The sequence below is a fragment of the Leptosomus discolor genome, chromosome 1, assembly GCF_034619465.1.
Source record: "Leptosomus discolor isolate bLepDis1 chromosome 1, bLepDis1.hap2, whole genome shotgun sequence".
Classification (NCBI taxonomy): domain Eukaryota; kingdom Metazoa; phylum Chordata; class Aves; order Leptosomiformes; family Leptosomidae; genus Leptosomus; species Leptosomus discolor.
Genome location: NC_141391.1, coordinates 152,137,679 through 152,156,027, shown reverse-complemented (window position 1 = coordinate 152,156,027; position 18,349 = coordinate 152,137,679). Strand labels below are relative to the sequence as shown.

General features: G+C 44.3%; 1 protein-coding gene across 1 annotated transcript in view; it reads left to right on the top strand.

The window, feature by feature from the left end:
- The window catches only part of OVCH1 (ovochymase 1), a 39,175-nt gene extending 30,480 nt beyond the window's left edge, over positions 1-8,695 (top strand). The window contains 1 exon segment of the mRNA XM_086461534.1: positions 8,604-8,695. Within this exon segment, the coding sequence (XP_086317660.1) occupies positions 8,604-8,695 (92 nt within the window).
- The last annotated feature ends 9,654 nt before the right edge of the window (positions 8,696-18,349 follow it).

Here is an 18,349-nt window from a genome sequence, read left to right as displayed (position 1 = left end):
CCACTTTCCCAGGCTCAAACTTGCAGCATGATGACTTGTTTTGTGTGTCTGAAGCTGTGTATGCCAAAGGCAAGGCAGCAGGTCAAAGCAATGGGGCCAAGGGAAGGGAAGCTTTTCCTACTGCCCTGCTAAGTGAGGGGAGGCACCTACCCATCCTGACCAAGGAGCTATTGTCTTGATTATGTAGGATGTTGTTGGGGAAGTGAAGCTGTGCAAGTATCTTCTGTATGTGGAAGAGAAAGCACAGACTGAAAACTGTTAAAGCACTTATGGGTACAAGGTTCTTCAGTGCCAGGTCTCAGTTACATGAGACTCTCAAAGTCACTTATTCCCCAGAGCATATGGGTGTTCTGCAGTCTTGTGAGCATTGTCTAGTGTTATGCACAAAGGAGCCTGAGGTGGGGGCTGCCTGTCAGAGCATGGATTTTTTCTGAGTGGAGTAGTTGAGGCAGTGGGTACTTGCCACTAGTGATTTGTAGCAGTTACAATGGGTGTCTTGAACTATTTGTCTGATTAAAGGAGGCCCCCATTCTGGTTACAGGTATAGCAAGTTATCTTCTGGCCATGTCTGTAGTCTAATGCATGAATTCAAAGCTGAATGACATCAGGACTTTGTGTTAAGAGGCTTTTAGAAAGGGAAATCTTTTCTGTTGCTGCATTTTGAAAGACCATGCTTTACAGCTCTCAAGAGAAAAAGGGGAAAGTGGAAGGCTCATGTCCCATTCTGGTCTGTTTTTCAGGCAACTTCTATGGTAACATTTCCCTCTATCCAATAAAATCTCAAGGTACAGTGATGACCGTGACCTCCCTTTCAGGGCTGAGGCAGCCATGAAAGGCTTTCTCTTGACTTACTCTATTCAGCAAAAGTAATCTGGTAAGTCTATTACGACTTTGGAGTGGGGGTGGAGAAGTAGAGCCTAAAATATGGCTTTTACACTAAAAAAAAAAAAAAAGGAATCTGTCTGTTCTGAAGAGAAATGGCCACTAAGAACAACAGATCTAGTAGTGATCTTGAGTGCTCATGATTAAATGCGTAAGTAGTGGTCTAACCACTGTGCTCATTCCACGTTATAAACCTGTAAAAAAGAGATAAATAACTTAGCTGTTGCTCTTTATATGCTCCTTTCCATTCAGCTCTACAAACCCAGAATCTCCTGTCCCCATTGTCAGTCTGTTATTGCTTCTATAATCTCTTTTCTGCTTCTTCACCTAGTAGGCAATACTGCTGTCACGTGCTGCTGTTACCACTGCTCCCCACCCCAAACCTCACCTCTGCCACATGCCCGGAGAACTACACAGTTAATTGGGCTCTAAGCTTAAAGAGCAAAGGAAACTTCCCTCACTTTCTTGCTTCCCAGGCTGGGGTACAGCTGGTGACACTGGTGGACAGTTTTCTCTGTGAGTAGCAGTGCCCTGGCACCATTAAGCAAATTAGTACTTTGATGCCTCAGATCAGAGAAACTTGGAGCTGGAGAGATAAGTCCAGTCTGACTTTTCTGTTTTTTGTGGAAGCACACCACTTTGCATTTCTAGTGACTTGAGCCACATCTGATCTCCTTCCCTCATCCCCCTTTCTCCTGTCTTCACTGTGCTCCTCATTACTGTGTGAATGAGCACACCTCCTTGTCCATGTATCAGGTGTGTCGGGCTTCAGAAGTAAATTGCAGCAATTAAATTTCACATATTAAAATTTGTCAGACTTACAGCACCATCAACAGAGATCTGTCTGCTTTGTCATGTGCACACACATGTTTTCAAGACACACTCCAAGCCCTAGCTCTGAAAACCAGGAGGTGCCTTTTCCATTCACCCACAGCCTATCTCAAAACTTCTCTTGGTTCAGGCTCCCCTCCCCAGAATAGCCTTGTAACCTCCTCTGGATTTGTCTGCCTCAGGTAAGGCAGTGCTTTCCTTTCAGGTCTGGAATTCGGAAACATGTAGGCTGCTGAAAAAAGTAAGACTGGTTTTAACTTTCCATAAAGCTGGTGAGAGGGAAGGAGGAAGAGAAAAAAAAAAAAAAAAAAAAGAAAAAGCAGCGCCCCCACCTCCTTTTATGCTTTTAGGCACGTTCTGTATTTGTGGCTCAGGAGCTAACTTCTCTCACGGGTAAGTGTGAACATCTGGGTATGAGACTGTCACCAGCAACAGTAGCCATGTCAGTACTAAATGTACTTTCTTCATTCAGCACATCCCTGTTTTGCTGTATCCACCTTCAATTCCTGCTGCCAGAGCTGCTTGGAGAAATGTGTGGATACCTGAAGGAAAACCAAAACAAAACTCCACCAAAAACCCCAAACCTTAGTTAATTCCATCAATCTCAAACACATTGGATCCAAGATCCTTGAATCTGTCTCTGCACTTTGTACGAGGACTGGAACTTTAGCCAGGTTGACCAGCCTGCCTGAAGCATGTTCCCAGCTGTTCAGCCATAGGGACCCTCAAGGTAGAAGTTTAAAAGCCTCATCAAGATTCTACACCTTTCGTGTTTCCAGTAGGCTCAGTCTCCTCTCTCTCATCACCCCATGAAGTACGCTGTCAGCCCTGCTCTCCTTTCACCCCAGTAAACTGGGCTGTGATGGTAGACAGTTATATTTATCCTGAGAACAATGCAGACTATTCCACAAAAACATGTCATAAAATATTAACATGCCTACAACATGGCATTCTGCATTTTGATCAGCTTTGTGGCAACTGTAAATGCAAGGTGAAAGAAACATCTACGTAAACACTATAAGAGCGGCTAATGAATTTTTAAGTTTGAATTTGGCCCATTAGGAAAGGTTACACCAAGAGATCCTGTATGTAGGGTCTCAGCATCTGGCCTCTAGGTCACTCTTCAGAGTTCAAGTAGTTTCCCAAGTCTACAGCCTTTTTCCTGGTTGCAGAGTTCTCTGTGTAAATGGGATGTAGAACTTGTGCTTTGAAGCCATGCATATATTCACTTTAACCAATAGAACTAAAACCCCAACATTAAGATCTCTGCTTTCTCCAGTACTAATAGGCCTGCTTAAGGAAACTGATGCAGAAACAGGTTTTTCTTTGTGACATGATTGTTTTACCTTTTTCTTTTAAGAGTGCCCAGGCCTTGATCTTGTTCCAGTTGGAGCCACTGAAATAACATCTCCCAATTACCCTGGCATTTAGCCTGACATGCTGGACGGCACTTGGACAACTTGTTCTCCTTCAGGGAACAAGCTGAAGGCTGTGCTTAAATATTTTGTAACTGAGGATGCAAGGGATTGCATCTGGGATCATTTGAGTGTTTACAACGGACCACAACTCTTTTGAAGGCTTCTGGGTAGGCTGAACTGCATGTTCATTTACTATCTTCCAATTTTCTGATCCCTTTTATTGAAAGAAGGTGATCAAATTCCCTTCAGTTGCAGGGTGTGGGAGGCAAGGATTGGGGGCAACACTGGTTAGTGCCTTCACGGCAGGGCCAAGTGGCAGAAGGCTTCCTGAGACCTGTTGAGAGCAGCACTTGTTACCCAGGGCTGCTTCGGTAGAAATGGCCTGGACTCAGCAGCTCTTGACTGCCAGCATCATGCCTGTATCTGAAAGGATACTTCTATCATTCTTTTAAAACCTTTTTTCCTTAACACTTTGTATCTTGGCACTTGTCTTGCTCTGTGTCTGAAATAGTTTGAGCAGATGCTGCTGCGAGTGCCAAAGCTGCCTTGTGCCACATGGACATCGTGATCTTTGGGTACAGAAATGTTTGCTGGAATGGCTTCATGCCTCCCTAGTGCTTTTACTGCCTCTCCCCTTCCTCCTCCCATGCATGTAGACAAAAGAACTGGTTATTGAAGTAATGTCACTGAAGTATGAGAGGAGCACGCATGTAGAATATGAGACCAATTTGGCTATTGCACTGGATTCACCTCTTCAGCCTGGGTAGGGAGTGACATTGCATAGGCCACTAGAGATGTACCTCTTGAAAGACTGCAGAGAAATCTTGGCATCCACTAATATCTTTGAGTACCAAATGGCCTGGATTAAAACGTCTGTCCCTGATAAGTATAGCGGCTGTGTCTCAAACTACTTGGCAATGACTACAACAGCAGTATTTTTTCCTTCCCCCCACCAGCAAACTTGTTTGGCCAGAAAAATCTCTTAGCATGTTCTCCAGCAGCAGCTTCCTGACCCTGCATTTCAAAACTGATGAACCTGTGGGACAGAGAGGTTTCAAAATCCTTCTTGAAGGGTTGCATCCGCAGCCAACACAAAGTGAGCTGGAAGGCAGCAGACAGTGTAAGTAAGGCTCTGGGTCTTTCCCTGCCTATGCCACAAAGCAATCCTGTTGTTAAAATAGCATTGAAGGTTACAGGCAGGGACATTCATAATGTTTATCTGGTGAATGTGCTTCCCCTAAAGCTATTGTCTGAGATTACTTCAAGATATTCTTCTGTGCTCTGATGTATCCAACACTGCAGCAAGTTAATTCAGTGGTCTCCCCAGGCACTTCACGCTAGATGGTAGTCCTCGTATCTCTGCAGTTCGCACTGTCACCAAGCCAAACACAGAAATGTCCCAGAGGAATGACTGTTCATTTAAACTGTTTTTTTGGGTTGGTTTGCTTTTGTTTAAAACAGATGCTTATTGGGAGGAACGATTGGTCTCAGCATGTAACTGACCTCTGATTAATTAATAACCACTGTCTGGAACCTGACACTATAAACAGGAAGCAGAAAGCCAAACAGTTTAATCCATCTGTGCTAACTTTTGCTTGAGAGCTTGGCTGCTCTTACTACAGTTTGTGCCTTTTCCTGGGGCACACAGAATGGATAGAGGGAGCCTATTATAGAAAGGTTAGTTCCCATGGCATGATCCAGAGTGCCTCTGAAAGAAGGGAAATAGGGGATGTGTTGCATCTCAGCACTTAAAATTCTCAGTAGGTTTTTCTGAACAAGCTCTACCAATGACAAGCTTTTAATGGACTTGTTTTCTGTTAAACCTCTTTTCCCCACTAGACTCATCCCCCACTTTCTGAGGAAAGTGAATACTGTTTGCTTCAAGGTTTGTTTCTTTCCTTTCTCACGCTAACACCTCTTGTATTCAGCTGATGGTGGTGGTGGGATACAGGTTATTTATGCACTGTTTAATTTGCTGTTACTGGAGACAGTTTGGAACACTTTAGCAAACTAATTTTGGAAAACAAAGACTTAGTGTAATGGAAACACTTCATAAATATAATTTCAACTGAAAAAAAAGGGTCAGGAAATGCTTCTAACCTGCAGAATGTGACTTCCTGAAATATCTGTGCAGAGCTGCTTACCGAGGACATGTTGCCAGCCTGTGCACATCTTGGACATCGAGATTCAAGTCCTTCCTCAACTGGTATTAGTTGAAGTCTTTAATTTTTGGTATAGCAAGTATGGACAACTTCTGTTCTTTTGAAGGGAAAATTAGAGGAAAGTGTTCCCAGCTCTCTCCAATACAAACCCAAGCAGGTTATTGTGGAACCTTTGGTGGACATGGATGTCCAGAACAAGTCTGATGCTTGTTTGATGTTGGAGCATATCAGCTCACCCAGCCGTGACCAACATTTTTACAAAAAAAAACCCCAAACAAAAACCAACATCCAAAAAATTCTCACTAACAATGAGGAAAAAATTCCAGAGAAATGTGGATTTCCAGTGCTGGGATCCATTCCCTCTGCTGGGCCCTGCAACAAATACAGAATTGCTGGTGGACCCATCCAGGAAGCCCAAGATGGATTAAAGTGGCCAGTCAACCCTGGTGTCCTGGCCCTGGCATACAGCCTGCAGCATGAGAGTCAACCCTTCTGTGGAGGTTTTGTACTTGAAAAATGGGTCCTGACAGCTGCACGCTGCAACTTCAGGTGGGCAATATCCTCTCACCCCAGAGCACTGAGGGCTGACTAGTCTCCAGACGGGACAATTTCTGAGCCATTTTGTCAGTTCTGGCAAATATAGGTGGACTTACTGTTTACCACATGTCTACATACATCCAGAGCTGCCCTCTGGCAGCTTAGACCTTCCTGTATAGCATCCTGTGCTGCTAGCAGCGGTGGCAGTACAGATGGAGTATGAGCTTTGATGTGTACCTGGTAATTAATGTATGCATGCAGTCCTGGGAGAGCTTGTCCTCTGCCCACCTAAAAACTGTATTATGTCTCTGGCCCTCCATTGTGTGCTTACTGGCCTCAGTTAGGCTGAGGTACCACATGCTTCTGTTGAACCTTTATCTCTGTTTTATGTAGACACCCATGATGGTGGCATAGGTCTTGAATGCTTCATCAAACTAGTTGCACAGCCCAGATCTGTAGCTTCAATGTAAGCTCCATCTGTGTTGGAGTCTGGTTCCCAAGAAGGTGAGGGACTGACTCGCCTCTGGATTCCCTGTGTTAATCATAACAGCAGCAAGTCTTTGGAGGTATAAGTCAAAGTTCTCTTCAGCACAGCACAAAAACCACTGACACATCAACCGGGATTCCCAAAAGTGTCCCTGTGATGTAAGTCTTGAAGCATGAGTGTTGTTTGGCAGCAAATGTTACAAGTGAACTTTGGACCCTTCCTGTTGCCTGAACTATGAGGGTTTTTTAGACTGAAAAATATGTTTGTTTTCCTTCTTCCTTGCCCAGTGCTCAGACAGAACAATTCTGGGGAAAAAAATGCTTGTGGCCAAATGTGAAGGGTGGCAACCCTGTGCTTGTGAAAGCCATGCACCCACACTATGGCTTTGGTGGATTCCCTTTCAGAAATGACCTGGCACTCCTGGAGCTGCAGGAACCCATTGAGCCAGGTACTGCTTGGAGCCCCATCATATTCAGCTGTGCTGGGGTTAATGATCCCAAGACTTTGAAGAGGGGCACAGTGTTTAGTATGTGTGTGGGGAGGGGAGTAACAGGGCATTTGTGTTTCTGACACAGTAAGGGATGCCAAGAGTGAAATAAGCAGCGAGCCTTCAGGGAGGCTTGCTTCCTATTATCCAGTTAAAATACAGTATGAGGGTTATGAATGCTTCTGCTGTTGTCAACAGGCTTTGGATCAGCCTCCTCCAAGCAGACTGTGACTTTAAGTTATAAGTGTAGGCTAGACATGATCTAGAGAATAGCAAAGATCACCTATTCTACCTGTCTTCCCAACCTGTCACAGCTGTACTATGACTGTTAAAGTTAATGAGCCAAAAATAAGCATCCATGTCCCAAAGGAGCTATTCTTATTTTTTTCTCCATAAAGATTGGTATGCATACCACTAATATAAAATGCACTTCTGTGCTGGTAGCAAAGTAATGTCGTGAGATAGCAGAGGCTGAAATTTAAAGAAAAAGCTTCTGAATTGCCTGTACCGTTTGCCTAAACCACAGAATATTCTTGTTAGAGGAATATTTTACCGCCGTATATAGATTTTATACAATAAAGTGCAAAGCTTGGATAGAGCTGAGAGAAGTTACTCCTTCCATTTTGTTATGTGCAACTGGGAGCAGGACCTGGGGGAAGGAAAGGGGAAGAACTGAAGACAAATGTTAAGCAGTGGAGAAATGTGATCTAAAGAGAGCTGCTGCACAAGAACAGAGCATGTGAATAAGGAGGCTATATGAGCATATGGATCTCGATGTCCTGTTAATAGTATCCACAAAGAAAATGCCACAGTCCTAAGAACTGCCTAGCTACATACACTGATGATGGGAGGCTTCTGCTCTCAAGCAGTGAGGTCCTGGGGCAAATTGGCCTGAGGAAAGTGTCTTCCCTCAACCCCCTGGATCCACGCCTCTTTGGAGGGTCTCCTCTTTCATCTTCTTAGAAACAGCCTTCAAAAAATATTCAGTTTGATTGTGCTGTGGCCTCAGTCACCAGTATTAGGAGAAAGCCAGATTTGACTCATTAATACAGCGCTTTCAGGCATCCAGCGAGTACAGCGACGGAACATATACATTATTAAAGCTCTGTCTCATCTGTTTTGCAGTCTTGTTATGGGATATTTTGGAGGAGGGGGAAATGAAGTAGTGAGTTGAGAGGCAAGAAAAAGCAGGGGGCTGACAGAAGTAAGAGCAGGGAAGCTGTACCTGGTGTTGCTGGGAATTTGCTTTCCAACACAGGCCGTTCTGTGGCCAACAACTTGCTTACCAGGCAGTGGGGAGATAAGCAAGCACTGCTGCAAGATGCTTGACAGCAGGATGGGGAGAGATGGGAGCTGGCAGTGTGTATGGGTTACTCTGACATGAAAGAGCACCTATGATTTATTGAGGGCAGTGAGAGCTCAGATTGAGGGCAGTGCCAGGAGAGACTCTGCCTGCTCCCTAAATGTTGCCTGCAGCTTCTGCAATATATTCCAGATAGAAGCCAGGCTGCCTCTTCTGTCGGAAAGCTGCCACTTCTGGAAAGGCAAAGCCAAGATGGAGGCTAAGCAAAGGGGAATGAACTTGAGGGAGATAAGATCACTTTCATGGTGTCTCAATGCCTGGAGCCTCTGGCCCATGTCACCCCTGCTGCTCGGCAGCATGGTCAGGTACTTTGTGGTGACAGTGTGTCCTTGGGACAGCTTGGTGGCTGGGAAGGAGAAACTGCTCCCCACCATCTTCAAATTAAAGAGAGCTGTACCACCCCCTCATTCAAAATAGCCACTGATCCCTCTGCCAGGAGACGTGGGCTACATGTGCCTGAATACAGCTGGCACAGAGCTTGTCTGTGTCCCGTCTGACCAGCCCTTAGCCAAAGTCTCGCACAGATAGCGACAAGCTGGCTTGAGGTTAATCTGGGAAAGCTGGTGGGGTGATGACAGACTTGAGGATGCTGCCAGAAGGTTTGTGAGTGCCCTTCTGTGCCCTGAAAGAGGCTTCCGTCCCTGGTGGTGTGCTGCCTTTGCTCTGTCTTAGGGGCTTGCCCCAACCCTTCTGGTCTTTTGGTGACCCCTGCAAGAGACAAGGGAGACATATGGGAACTATAGGGCTTAATATATCATGCACACTTCCCACTAGCAACTGCCATCCTATTACTGCTCCTGGCTGATGGGCTTGGTTCCGCCTCCCAGCTGCACACCTCTCAGCTTTAGAGGGCCCTGCTCCAAGCTGCGCTGACTGCAAAAACCAAGGTGGCTCCTTACAACTGTCTGGAGAGACACTCCTTCTCCTGAAGCATATGAACTACTGTTTTGTGTAATATTAGCATATGTGCAAAGGGAAGCAATCCCCACCTGGGGTCTGCCACCAAAAGTGCACTGAATGGCTACCAGGAGCAGTTACAGGGCTGTGACTCCTACCTCTGCAGCCTCCCTGACTCTGTTGTTTCCCAGAGGAAGAACTGGCTGCCAGGCTCCAAAAAGCAGAGATCTCTTCCCTCTCCCACAAGGCCTGTGGGAGCTACTGAGGACAAAATATTGAAGAGACCAATGTCTGCATGAGAGCTGCGGGGGCAGCTTTTTGTGCAGTATGTAACCAACACGGTGGGAATGATGCACCGGACACAAGCAGGACCCAAAGCCATGCCCTCCCCTAACTTCCTGGATTAGGATATTTTTGACACTGCTAACAGATGATAACTCCTTGCTTTCTCCTTCTCTCCCCTTCCTCTTGTTCAGGGAGACTCTGGGTGGCCGCTGATCTGTGTAATTGATGGGCACTACAAGCTGGATGTAATTGCAAGCTGGGGCTGTGACAGGTGCCATCCAGAGTCTGCACCAGGGTTTCTGCCTACAGACACTGCATTTTATCAGTCACAAACCAAAACGTTTGATTAACTAGAACAGGAGATTTCAGGGGCTTTTGTGTATTTATCCTCAATATATAGGTTGTGGTGTATACCGGGTAAATGTGTGTGATTCAGGTCACCTTCCTGCAGACCCTTCCTCTTCAGAAGTTCAAACTTGAGTACTCAGTTCCAGAAACACTCTTTTTACTGCAGCAAAGATTGTTGTGCTGTAGCACTGATATAAATTCAGTTCCTGAAAGGTGCCTAGGAAATACTGTCCTTCAGTGTTTGGATGCATGTTTAGTGTCAAGTCCTTTCCACAGCTGGTACTCATCTGTCAAAGTAAAATTGGCACCCCCTGTTCGTCTGAGATAACCTGATTTACCAAGGGAAGTAGCTGCTGCAGCAGCAGGGATAGCTAAGATGGACTGCTTCAGCAGCAGTGTTGCTTCACTGAAAAAGAAGTGATCTGGAATTTGGTGTGATGGCTCATCTATTGTAAACATACCTTCAGGCTTCAGAGAGATTTATCTATGCCAAGCTCTTAGCCTTGTCTCTCATATTAGAAAGGCCATAGTGACACGATTCCATTTGCCAGAAGCTTACTTTATTGATTGAAAGGGAAGGGTTTAAATATACTTTCTTGGGGGAGGGAAAGGTGGTGTCTGACTTATCTAAAGCTTCCTAGGAGCTGGTAGCTAAAAACTAGACATGGAAGTAAAGTATATTTGTGAAGAAGGGTTTTAATGCTCAGCTCTATCAGCAGGTACCAGTGAATTACAATGCAGGAAACCTCTGCCTCCATCCATCTCCTCTGGTTTCAGCACTATTGGCACTACATATGCATCTGCCCTTTAACCAGAAGATAGCAGGCACTTTTCCATCTCTGTGCTGTATATAGTAGTCTACTTAAATACGGAAATACAAACACAGGAGTGTTTGTGATGAAACAATCTGATGGCTATTGTCCAGCCAAGTGAACTTGCCAACCATCTTCTGCCAAAATGGCAGAAGAGCTACAGCCTGCCCTTATGCCAGGTCATTCAGGTACAATAGTTTAATAAATCAAAAGTTACACACATGATCTTTTGACTTACCAAATACTAATCTCTGTGTTGCTTAAAAGAAACCGTTCTCTCTCCTATCCTCATCCCATGCTGCTTTTGGAAAGACAACCTCATATTCTAGCACAATTCAGAAAACATCAGTCATTCTTTACAAAAGTAATAGTTCCCCTGAACTAGCAGAGCTGTAAATTGCACCATTTTGTCAGGCTGCCGTTGCTGATGACTGACTTGTCGTATTATAACTAACTTTAAAAAACTGCTCTGCCATCATGACAGCAAATGTGTTGGGGTTTTGGCTCAAAGATGTGATTTCCCCAATGTGTCTTCAGCTGTGTAAATAGAGCAGCTTAGGGTTTGTAATTTAGTGCTGTATCACACAGCAGGGATTCTTCCCATTGTGAAAATGTGTGAGGCATTAGGTGAATAACATACTCACTGAAACCTTCAAAAGTATGGGGGTAGGATGGGTCACCATGCCTGCTCTTGGTGTCAGGGTGCTAGGGAAAAGGAAACTTGTTTCCAGGACTCCTAGCCTGCCAGTAACCACTTCTTACATCCAAAAAGAGGATGTGCTGCCAAGTGAAGTGACAGCCTCATCCCATGCATGGTCCTGTCCACGCCTTGGCAGACTGGCAGAGCTGCACGGTGAAACCAGGCTCTGGGGCATGTTTGTGGTGGCACCAGAACCCCCTGGCCTGCCATGTGGGATTTTATGCTTTAAATTTCACTGGGAAAAGAGTGTTAGGAAAGCTTTTGGTAAAGCTGAAGAGAAGCCATTTATATTCATCTGATCATTTTTTCTTTACTGACCTAGAAATGGGCAGCCAGATACTAAGAGGGGTAACTACTGACTGGGTAAGGAAAGTGTCACCATATAAAATAACTTAGACTTCTGTTGCAGAACTAGAATTGAAATGAACATGTAGAAGATATCTGCTGTTTACGTTGTCCCTCAAGATCTGCTGCATATTCTCCTTTTGGACCATCTGCTTGATGCAGAAACATTTGGTAAGAGAAGAGAGCACCCCAGTCCAGTGTGGGGTGCAGCACTTTGTATAAGAGGAGTTTTCCCTCTCCATTTTTTTACAAGCAAGTTTGGCTCTTGCAATATATATATATACCCCCTGGAGAAAAGGAACAGCAGAACGAAGAATTATTTGCACCTTTTGAAGGCAGAGGCACTGAGATACTGAAGAAGGAGGCACAGATGGTGGGGGAAAGTAGAGTTGCATAATTAGAGTGTGACAAGTGATTCCCAAAAGTGTGGACCCTAACGAGTTCTCTTCTCTAGTTCTAGACTTGTTTGAAGAAAAAGTAGATCATAAATTATCTACACAGCATTGCTTTTTGTGGGAATAGCTCTGCCCTCCAGGATGGTGGCTTTACTATACTGCAAATACTATTCCTGATTCATCCCTCCAGAAATACCTTGTGCACAAATCCCACAGCACTGATGTTTTTTCTGCTTAAAGAGAACAAAGTAAGTGTATGCTGCACCAGTTGTAACTCTTCTGTGCCCTTTGTCCATATTGCCAACACAGGAATTCAACATCAGGAGGAAGTTCTGACCACCAACTTCCCCATCGGCCCAAGCTGCAGTTCAAGCTAACTTGGCTTTCTGATTCTGTGGGCTCTGGGGTTTGTGTGCTAAGGTCTGGAGGGAGAGGGACGGCTCCTGCCTGGCACTAGCTGAATGTGCTTGGATGCTCTGTGTGTGTGTTTTACGGCACAAGAAATCCCAAATAGGCTTCTCATTAGATTTCCCAAGTAGCTGGAAACACAGCACGTCCTGATGCTTCTAGAAATGTCCTTCCATTAGCAGTTACTGCACGATGCTGATTCTCCTATCAAAGAGGCATGTTCTGCTTAATTGCGATGGAGATGCTATCCTGGTTTGCTGTTCTCACTTCACGGATTTTTCCTCTTTGCTCAAAAGTAATTTAGCAAGAAACCATAAGCTGCTGATTGTGCAAGCAATCTTTTTTTTTTTTTTTAATTTTAGCAAGTGCTGGTTTAAGATGAGTAGCGAGATATTTTTTTTTTTTTTTTTTTTTTTTTTTTTAAGAAAAAAAACACAAACAAAAAGGGTTTGATTACTTTTTTCCCAGAATAGCCCATGCTTAATGTTGGGGCTCAGATGTCTTCCTTTTAATGCCCTGCAGTCTGTCATATTTGTATATGGGCTGAAAGGCTTCTAAGAAGAAACTGTAACATTTAACTAAAACTTACAGACCAAGAAGTAGATTAGTATATCCTTGAAGCAAAATAGCCTGAACTGGCTGGAAGCTGCATTTTAGCATCTACATTTCCCTGCAACAGCCCATTCTTTGTCTGTATGTTTTCTTTGGATACAGAATGACTGCACCCACACACAAATACAGATCATTTCTATTTTTCTTCTCAAGATACATACAGGATTTGATCTATTCTTGCTGTACTCTCTGCTCTCCCTTCGTTTAGTGGCACCGTTTATATAATTGCTGCTTTTCTGATTAAAGTGCATGAGTACAAGCTGAAAGTTTGACAGAAGACAGCCAAAGCTTTTTAATTGCCTTTAGTTCAACTCTAGTTGTGGCACATCTCTTTGAATGCAGCTGACTTGCAAGAAAGTCTGGGAGAGAAGCAATGCACTTTTTATTTATGCCTTTTCTCTGGCAAAATTGCTCTGTGAATTTTTATCACCTAATGGTTTCTCTGACACCTTTTAAAACTGTTTAGCTCTTCACCAAGAGACTATTTTATATGAGACTTGGGCCAGTAAACCATTTCTGTGATCTGGGAAGTGCTATTCTTCCTTCACAAAGCAATCCATTTTGAAATTAGCTGGGCCTGCCTGCTCAAGAAGAACTCACAGTTGCTTGGCTCCTAGCCCTGAATGGACCTATTAAATGCCATATTTCTGTTAAAAAGCAGCAAAAATCTATTGCTGACTAGCAGGTCCTGAAATTCATGTGTATCAAGGGTAGCATAAATAGTTTCAGTGTGTGATTTTTGAGAGCATAGTGGTCTCTGGCTTAGTAAATACTAACTTCTATCCAGTCTATTGAAAAAGGTGATTATATAAGGTGGAAAGCATCTGGGGCTTCAGCAGAGCTGTGATGAACTGGCTTATCTTCTGTTCAAAATGCCTTTTAAAATTGACAGCACTTAGTGATATGGTGGTTAATTGAGTTGTCCTACGCTAAGCTACGTCCAGCCCTGTTGCCCTTCTCCCATGTGCTCCCAAGGCATGGTCTGAAGCTCTCAGTCCTTTTTCTCCCTTGTCTAAGGCATCTCATAGCAATGCTATCACCCTATATCACCCCCATTGATGTACATTGATGGGAGCTCTGGTCTATGGAAGTTTAGATGGGACTTTGCTGCTGCCTCTGACCATCAAGGTGGAGTTGTGCTAGATTTCAGCACTTTGAATTTCCTTCTGGAAATCAGTATGTTATGGGTAGATGTCCGCCCACTACAGCACATTGTAATGGCAGACTCCTTAACCCATTTTCAGATAAATGTTTCCCATATGAACTTTAAACTATATTTAAATTGCATTTGTATATGAGATTTGGTACTTAGAGGGGGCCAGGAGACCTGGGACACCACAAAGAAAGGCATGAGGAGTGTGCTGTAGGCAAAGAAAGCAGATTTGTATGTGTAGGCAGTATGTATAAGCATAACAGCAGGAGCACACCATGCTATATAGTCATGACAAGTCTCCGTGTTTAGACTTGCAAGCAAGAGAGCAGGTCCCAGATGGGAAAGGCACAGAAGTTTTATGTGGGAATGAGAGCTCTTTAGCCCTAGCAGTACATTGGAGAATAGAACTAGGTCCTGAAGCCTTGCAGTCAGTCACCAGTGAAGACAGCCAACGATAGGTGTCCCACAGTCCTGAACCACTGCTATTTCCTCTCTTTCTTGCCCTGACCATGGAGAGGTATCCTAGTTTATGGCAGCTGCAGATTGTGCTCAAACTGTGTGTCAGATCTTCATGATACAGAGCTACCCTAAACACTAGTGTCAGCGCTCTGCCCCAGTCTTTATGGAGAACTCCATTTCTTCTGTTGTGTGTCCTGGGGACACATTCCCCATTGTACATGAAGGTACCACCAACAGATACTGCTTCCTGAGAAACTGGAAGTGCTCAGGAAACCAGTGCCAGGACCCGTCCTTTGTTGTTGGTCTGCTATTGGCATTGTGCGGGTTAGAACAGGAGCTCTACACTGCCATGAGTGCAGGACTGCTTGGGATATCTGGTAATGAAAGCAGTTGGGAGGGAGCTGTTCTCTCTTTCTGATCAGGACATGAAAACACTTCAATGGGGACAATTTGAGTTGAATTCCTCAGTAAGTGCCCCTCTCCTCTCCCACCAGTTTCTCAGGAAATAGAGTTCCTGTGAAAGGCCAGAGGAGTGCCTTACTCTACCACTCCCTTCTCTAGCTCAGCTGGAATTCAGTACATTTTTTCCACCAAAGTAACAGCACTAAATTTAGCAAAATTTAGTGCTGTAGCCTACTTGTCCTTTATAGTTCCTTGGGAGGTCTGCTCAGAGGTGACCTGGCTGTAGATACCAGCACGGTCTAGTACCAGTTAGGAGTCTGGGGACTGCTAGGTGCCTTGTTCAGCTATGGGAGCCTTTCAGAGAGGTGGGACAGAAGAAAGGACGTACCCACCTGGCTTGCAAGGGGCAAAGTGGAACTAATTTTTTAAAAGATGCAACAGACTCAATTATACCAGCTATTTCTCAGAGTAGAAAACCATTATTTAGTTGCTTGAGGGTTTTTCTTGTCTGCTTCTGGTTTTATTAAGATCATTTTTCTTTATTCCTGACCTGTGACAGCTGAAACAGTCTTCCTGGGAGAGAGAAGATGAGTGTGTGCATGCACATGGCAAGGAGCTGGGGAATAGCTGTTGGGCCAACTTGTTGTGTGAAGGATGCTGCACAGTTCGTGTTAAACATGGACCACCCTTGTCCTGTGATTCTCATATAAGGCTGGGAGTCCAAGCAGGTCTCTACTATATTTTTTTTTCTTCTCCCCTCAGCTCTTCTATCCTCTTTGACCAAAGGCAAGCAAGCTGAGATTTTAATTTCACAGAGTTACAAGCAATAGTGAGAGACTCTTTTCGGGTGGATGCCACATTGCTAATGTAAGTGGCAGGCTGTACACCGCAATGTGCCTGTACCTCTGGGGTACAGAGGGAAACCTTGACTATTCTTGCTGCCCTCTACCTGCTCTCACTGCTGTTTCCAGCTGATGAAATCTGCTGCTTGCTTCTAGGTGCTGCTGGATGTTGAGAGAATCTGTGATGTACAGGAAAGAAAATGTGTCTCTATGGTTGGTGGCATGGCATGCTGTAAACTTAGACTTCTGCTTTCCCTGTTTAGACCATCTTCACTCCCAAATAGTACCAGGTGACAACATCGCTTGTCATTGTGATGATGGGTAGACTACCCAATCCATCTGGATTTGGGTAGTCACAGATGCTCGGCGCATTGTGTCACAGTCCTAATTTTGAAGATGGATGCACTTAAATGTACACTTAACTAAGAAATGCTCCATCTCAGGCCACTAATGTTTGTCTTCGGGCTTCCTGTAGATATTTCCTCACTTTCCTTCTCTGCTGCCACCGCGTGGACATGTTCTGTGTGTTCATTTAAGGTTTGTATTAATCTTTGAAAAGAGTATGCTCCATCCTTGTTTGTATTGCAGCTTTTGAGCTGTACACAACATGTTTCTTCATTTGCTGGCTCTGGGAGGAATTTTACACATTAAAATAACACCACAAGGAAAGAGAATCTCCATCATGCTTTTCTTTCCCATTTTTCTATTGAAAGACTTCCAAAGGGTGTGCATTTTTCACCGTCCAGAAAAGGTTATGGAAAGTACCTGAGTGTGCATAGTAAGTTACAAATCTCAGACGGAAATTTCACAGAAATCTAAATCAAAAGCCAGGCTCAAGCCTGAACAAAATTTTTCCAAAGGGCTATTTATGAGGCAATTATATGCAGGAGAATCTGCGTCACCAGGGGTTGATTGACTGGCTTTTACATGCCATACATTCAGCTCTGAAAATTGCACTTGGGACTCGATGCCATTTATGAACTCCTGGAAATACTATTTTTGAGAGCAGAACTCTATTAAAACTGCCAACATGGAGTTCTAACATGGAGGAGGGACTAACGAAGATGTCTGGTGTAGCTCATACACTTTAATGACAGAACAGCCTTGGTGCAGCAGTGTAGCCTGGAGCCTGTTCACCTTGGGGCTTACTCAGGCCAGAACCAAGTGAATAATCATATGTGAATTTGCACACAGACAAGGATTATCTAATTTTAGACCAAACTATAACTTACTTTCCTATATTTCTCCATCAATAACCTTCAGCATTAAATAAATCATTCATAATCTGCTGCTATATAAAAAAGCAGCTTATAAATGCAACTCTGTTAGAAGCAGTGGCATTATGCTGGAGCAAGTCCTGCCTTAGGTCTTGAGATTAACTTGCTTCAGTATTACACATGAGCAATGCATTCAGCAAGTCCTTACTTTGCCTTACTTTGATAGAGTATCAGAAAGGAAAAGAATAGTACTCTTTAGCTCAGCAATGAAATGTTGAAAGCAAGATGTAGGTTAGGGTGGGGGGCTGATCTTCTCCTTTGTCCCCTTTCAGTCCAGGATGCAGTTCAGGGGTAGTTGCTGGAAGTAAACACCTGAGACTGCTTTCTCCTCACTTTATATTACAGAATATCCTTGTGAATGGCTGGAGCGGTCTCATTTGACGACTTTACAGTCTTGCTAGGGGGAAAAAAGTTCAAATGAGACACAGACTTTAATGCATCAAATGCGGTTCTAGGTGTATGGAAAGCTGGGCTGAGTCCAGTTGTCCACAGTGATGTATGTCAGATGTCAGGACAGATCACAGCTGGGTTCAGTCCTTGATATTAGCCACATAGCAGGATGTTCAGTGTGGTTACAGTATCTAAAAGAATAACTAAATCTTATGAGATTTTATCCATTACAATAGCTCTGACAGAGCAAGTTGGCCCCGGAGCTGTGAAGTAGTGGTGCCAATATGAAAGAGAATTGCTATTCAGCCTCAGAGAATCAAGAATGACTTTTCCCATTTTCTCTCTCTTTCCTCCCTCTACTGGCCAACAGAATAAAATCATAAAGCATTCAGAGTTTTCTTTTGGTCTTCGGAGACACCCTGATCTAGAATTCAGCAAAACTTCCAGCTCTGACTCATCTTGAAGGTAGAATTAAGATGAGCAAAAATAGGTGCATCAAAGACCTACCTGAGGTTTCCCTGCTGTTCTGGGGCTAACCTTGGTTTCAGCTCTGGGCTACTACCTGTCACAGGAACGCTCTAAAAGAGACCAATGTCCACAAATGCCTTAGACAGAAAATGCTCTGAGAGCAAGCCTGGTGCCTCTGTCTGTCTGGGGCCAGGCTGACCATTGTCACCCCAGAACTGCAGAACTGCTGAGGTGTGAAGGCACCTCTGGAAGTCTCCAGGCCAACCCCCTGCTCAGAGCAGCTTATCAAGGGCTGAGTCTAGTCAGGTATTTAATATCTCCAAGGACAGAGACTCCACAACTCCTCTGGGCAGCCTGTTCCAGTGTCTGACCACTCTTACAGTAAGAAA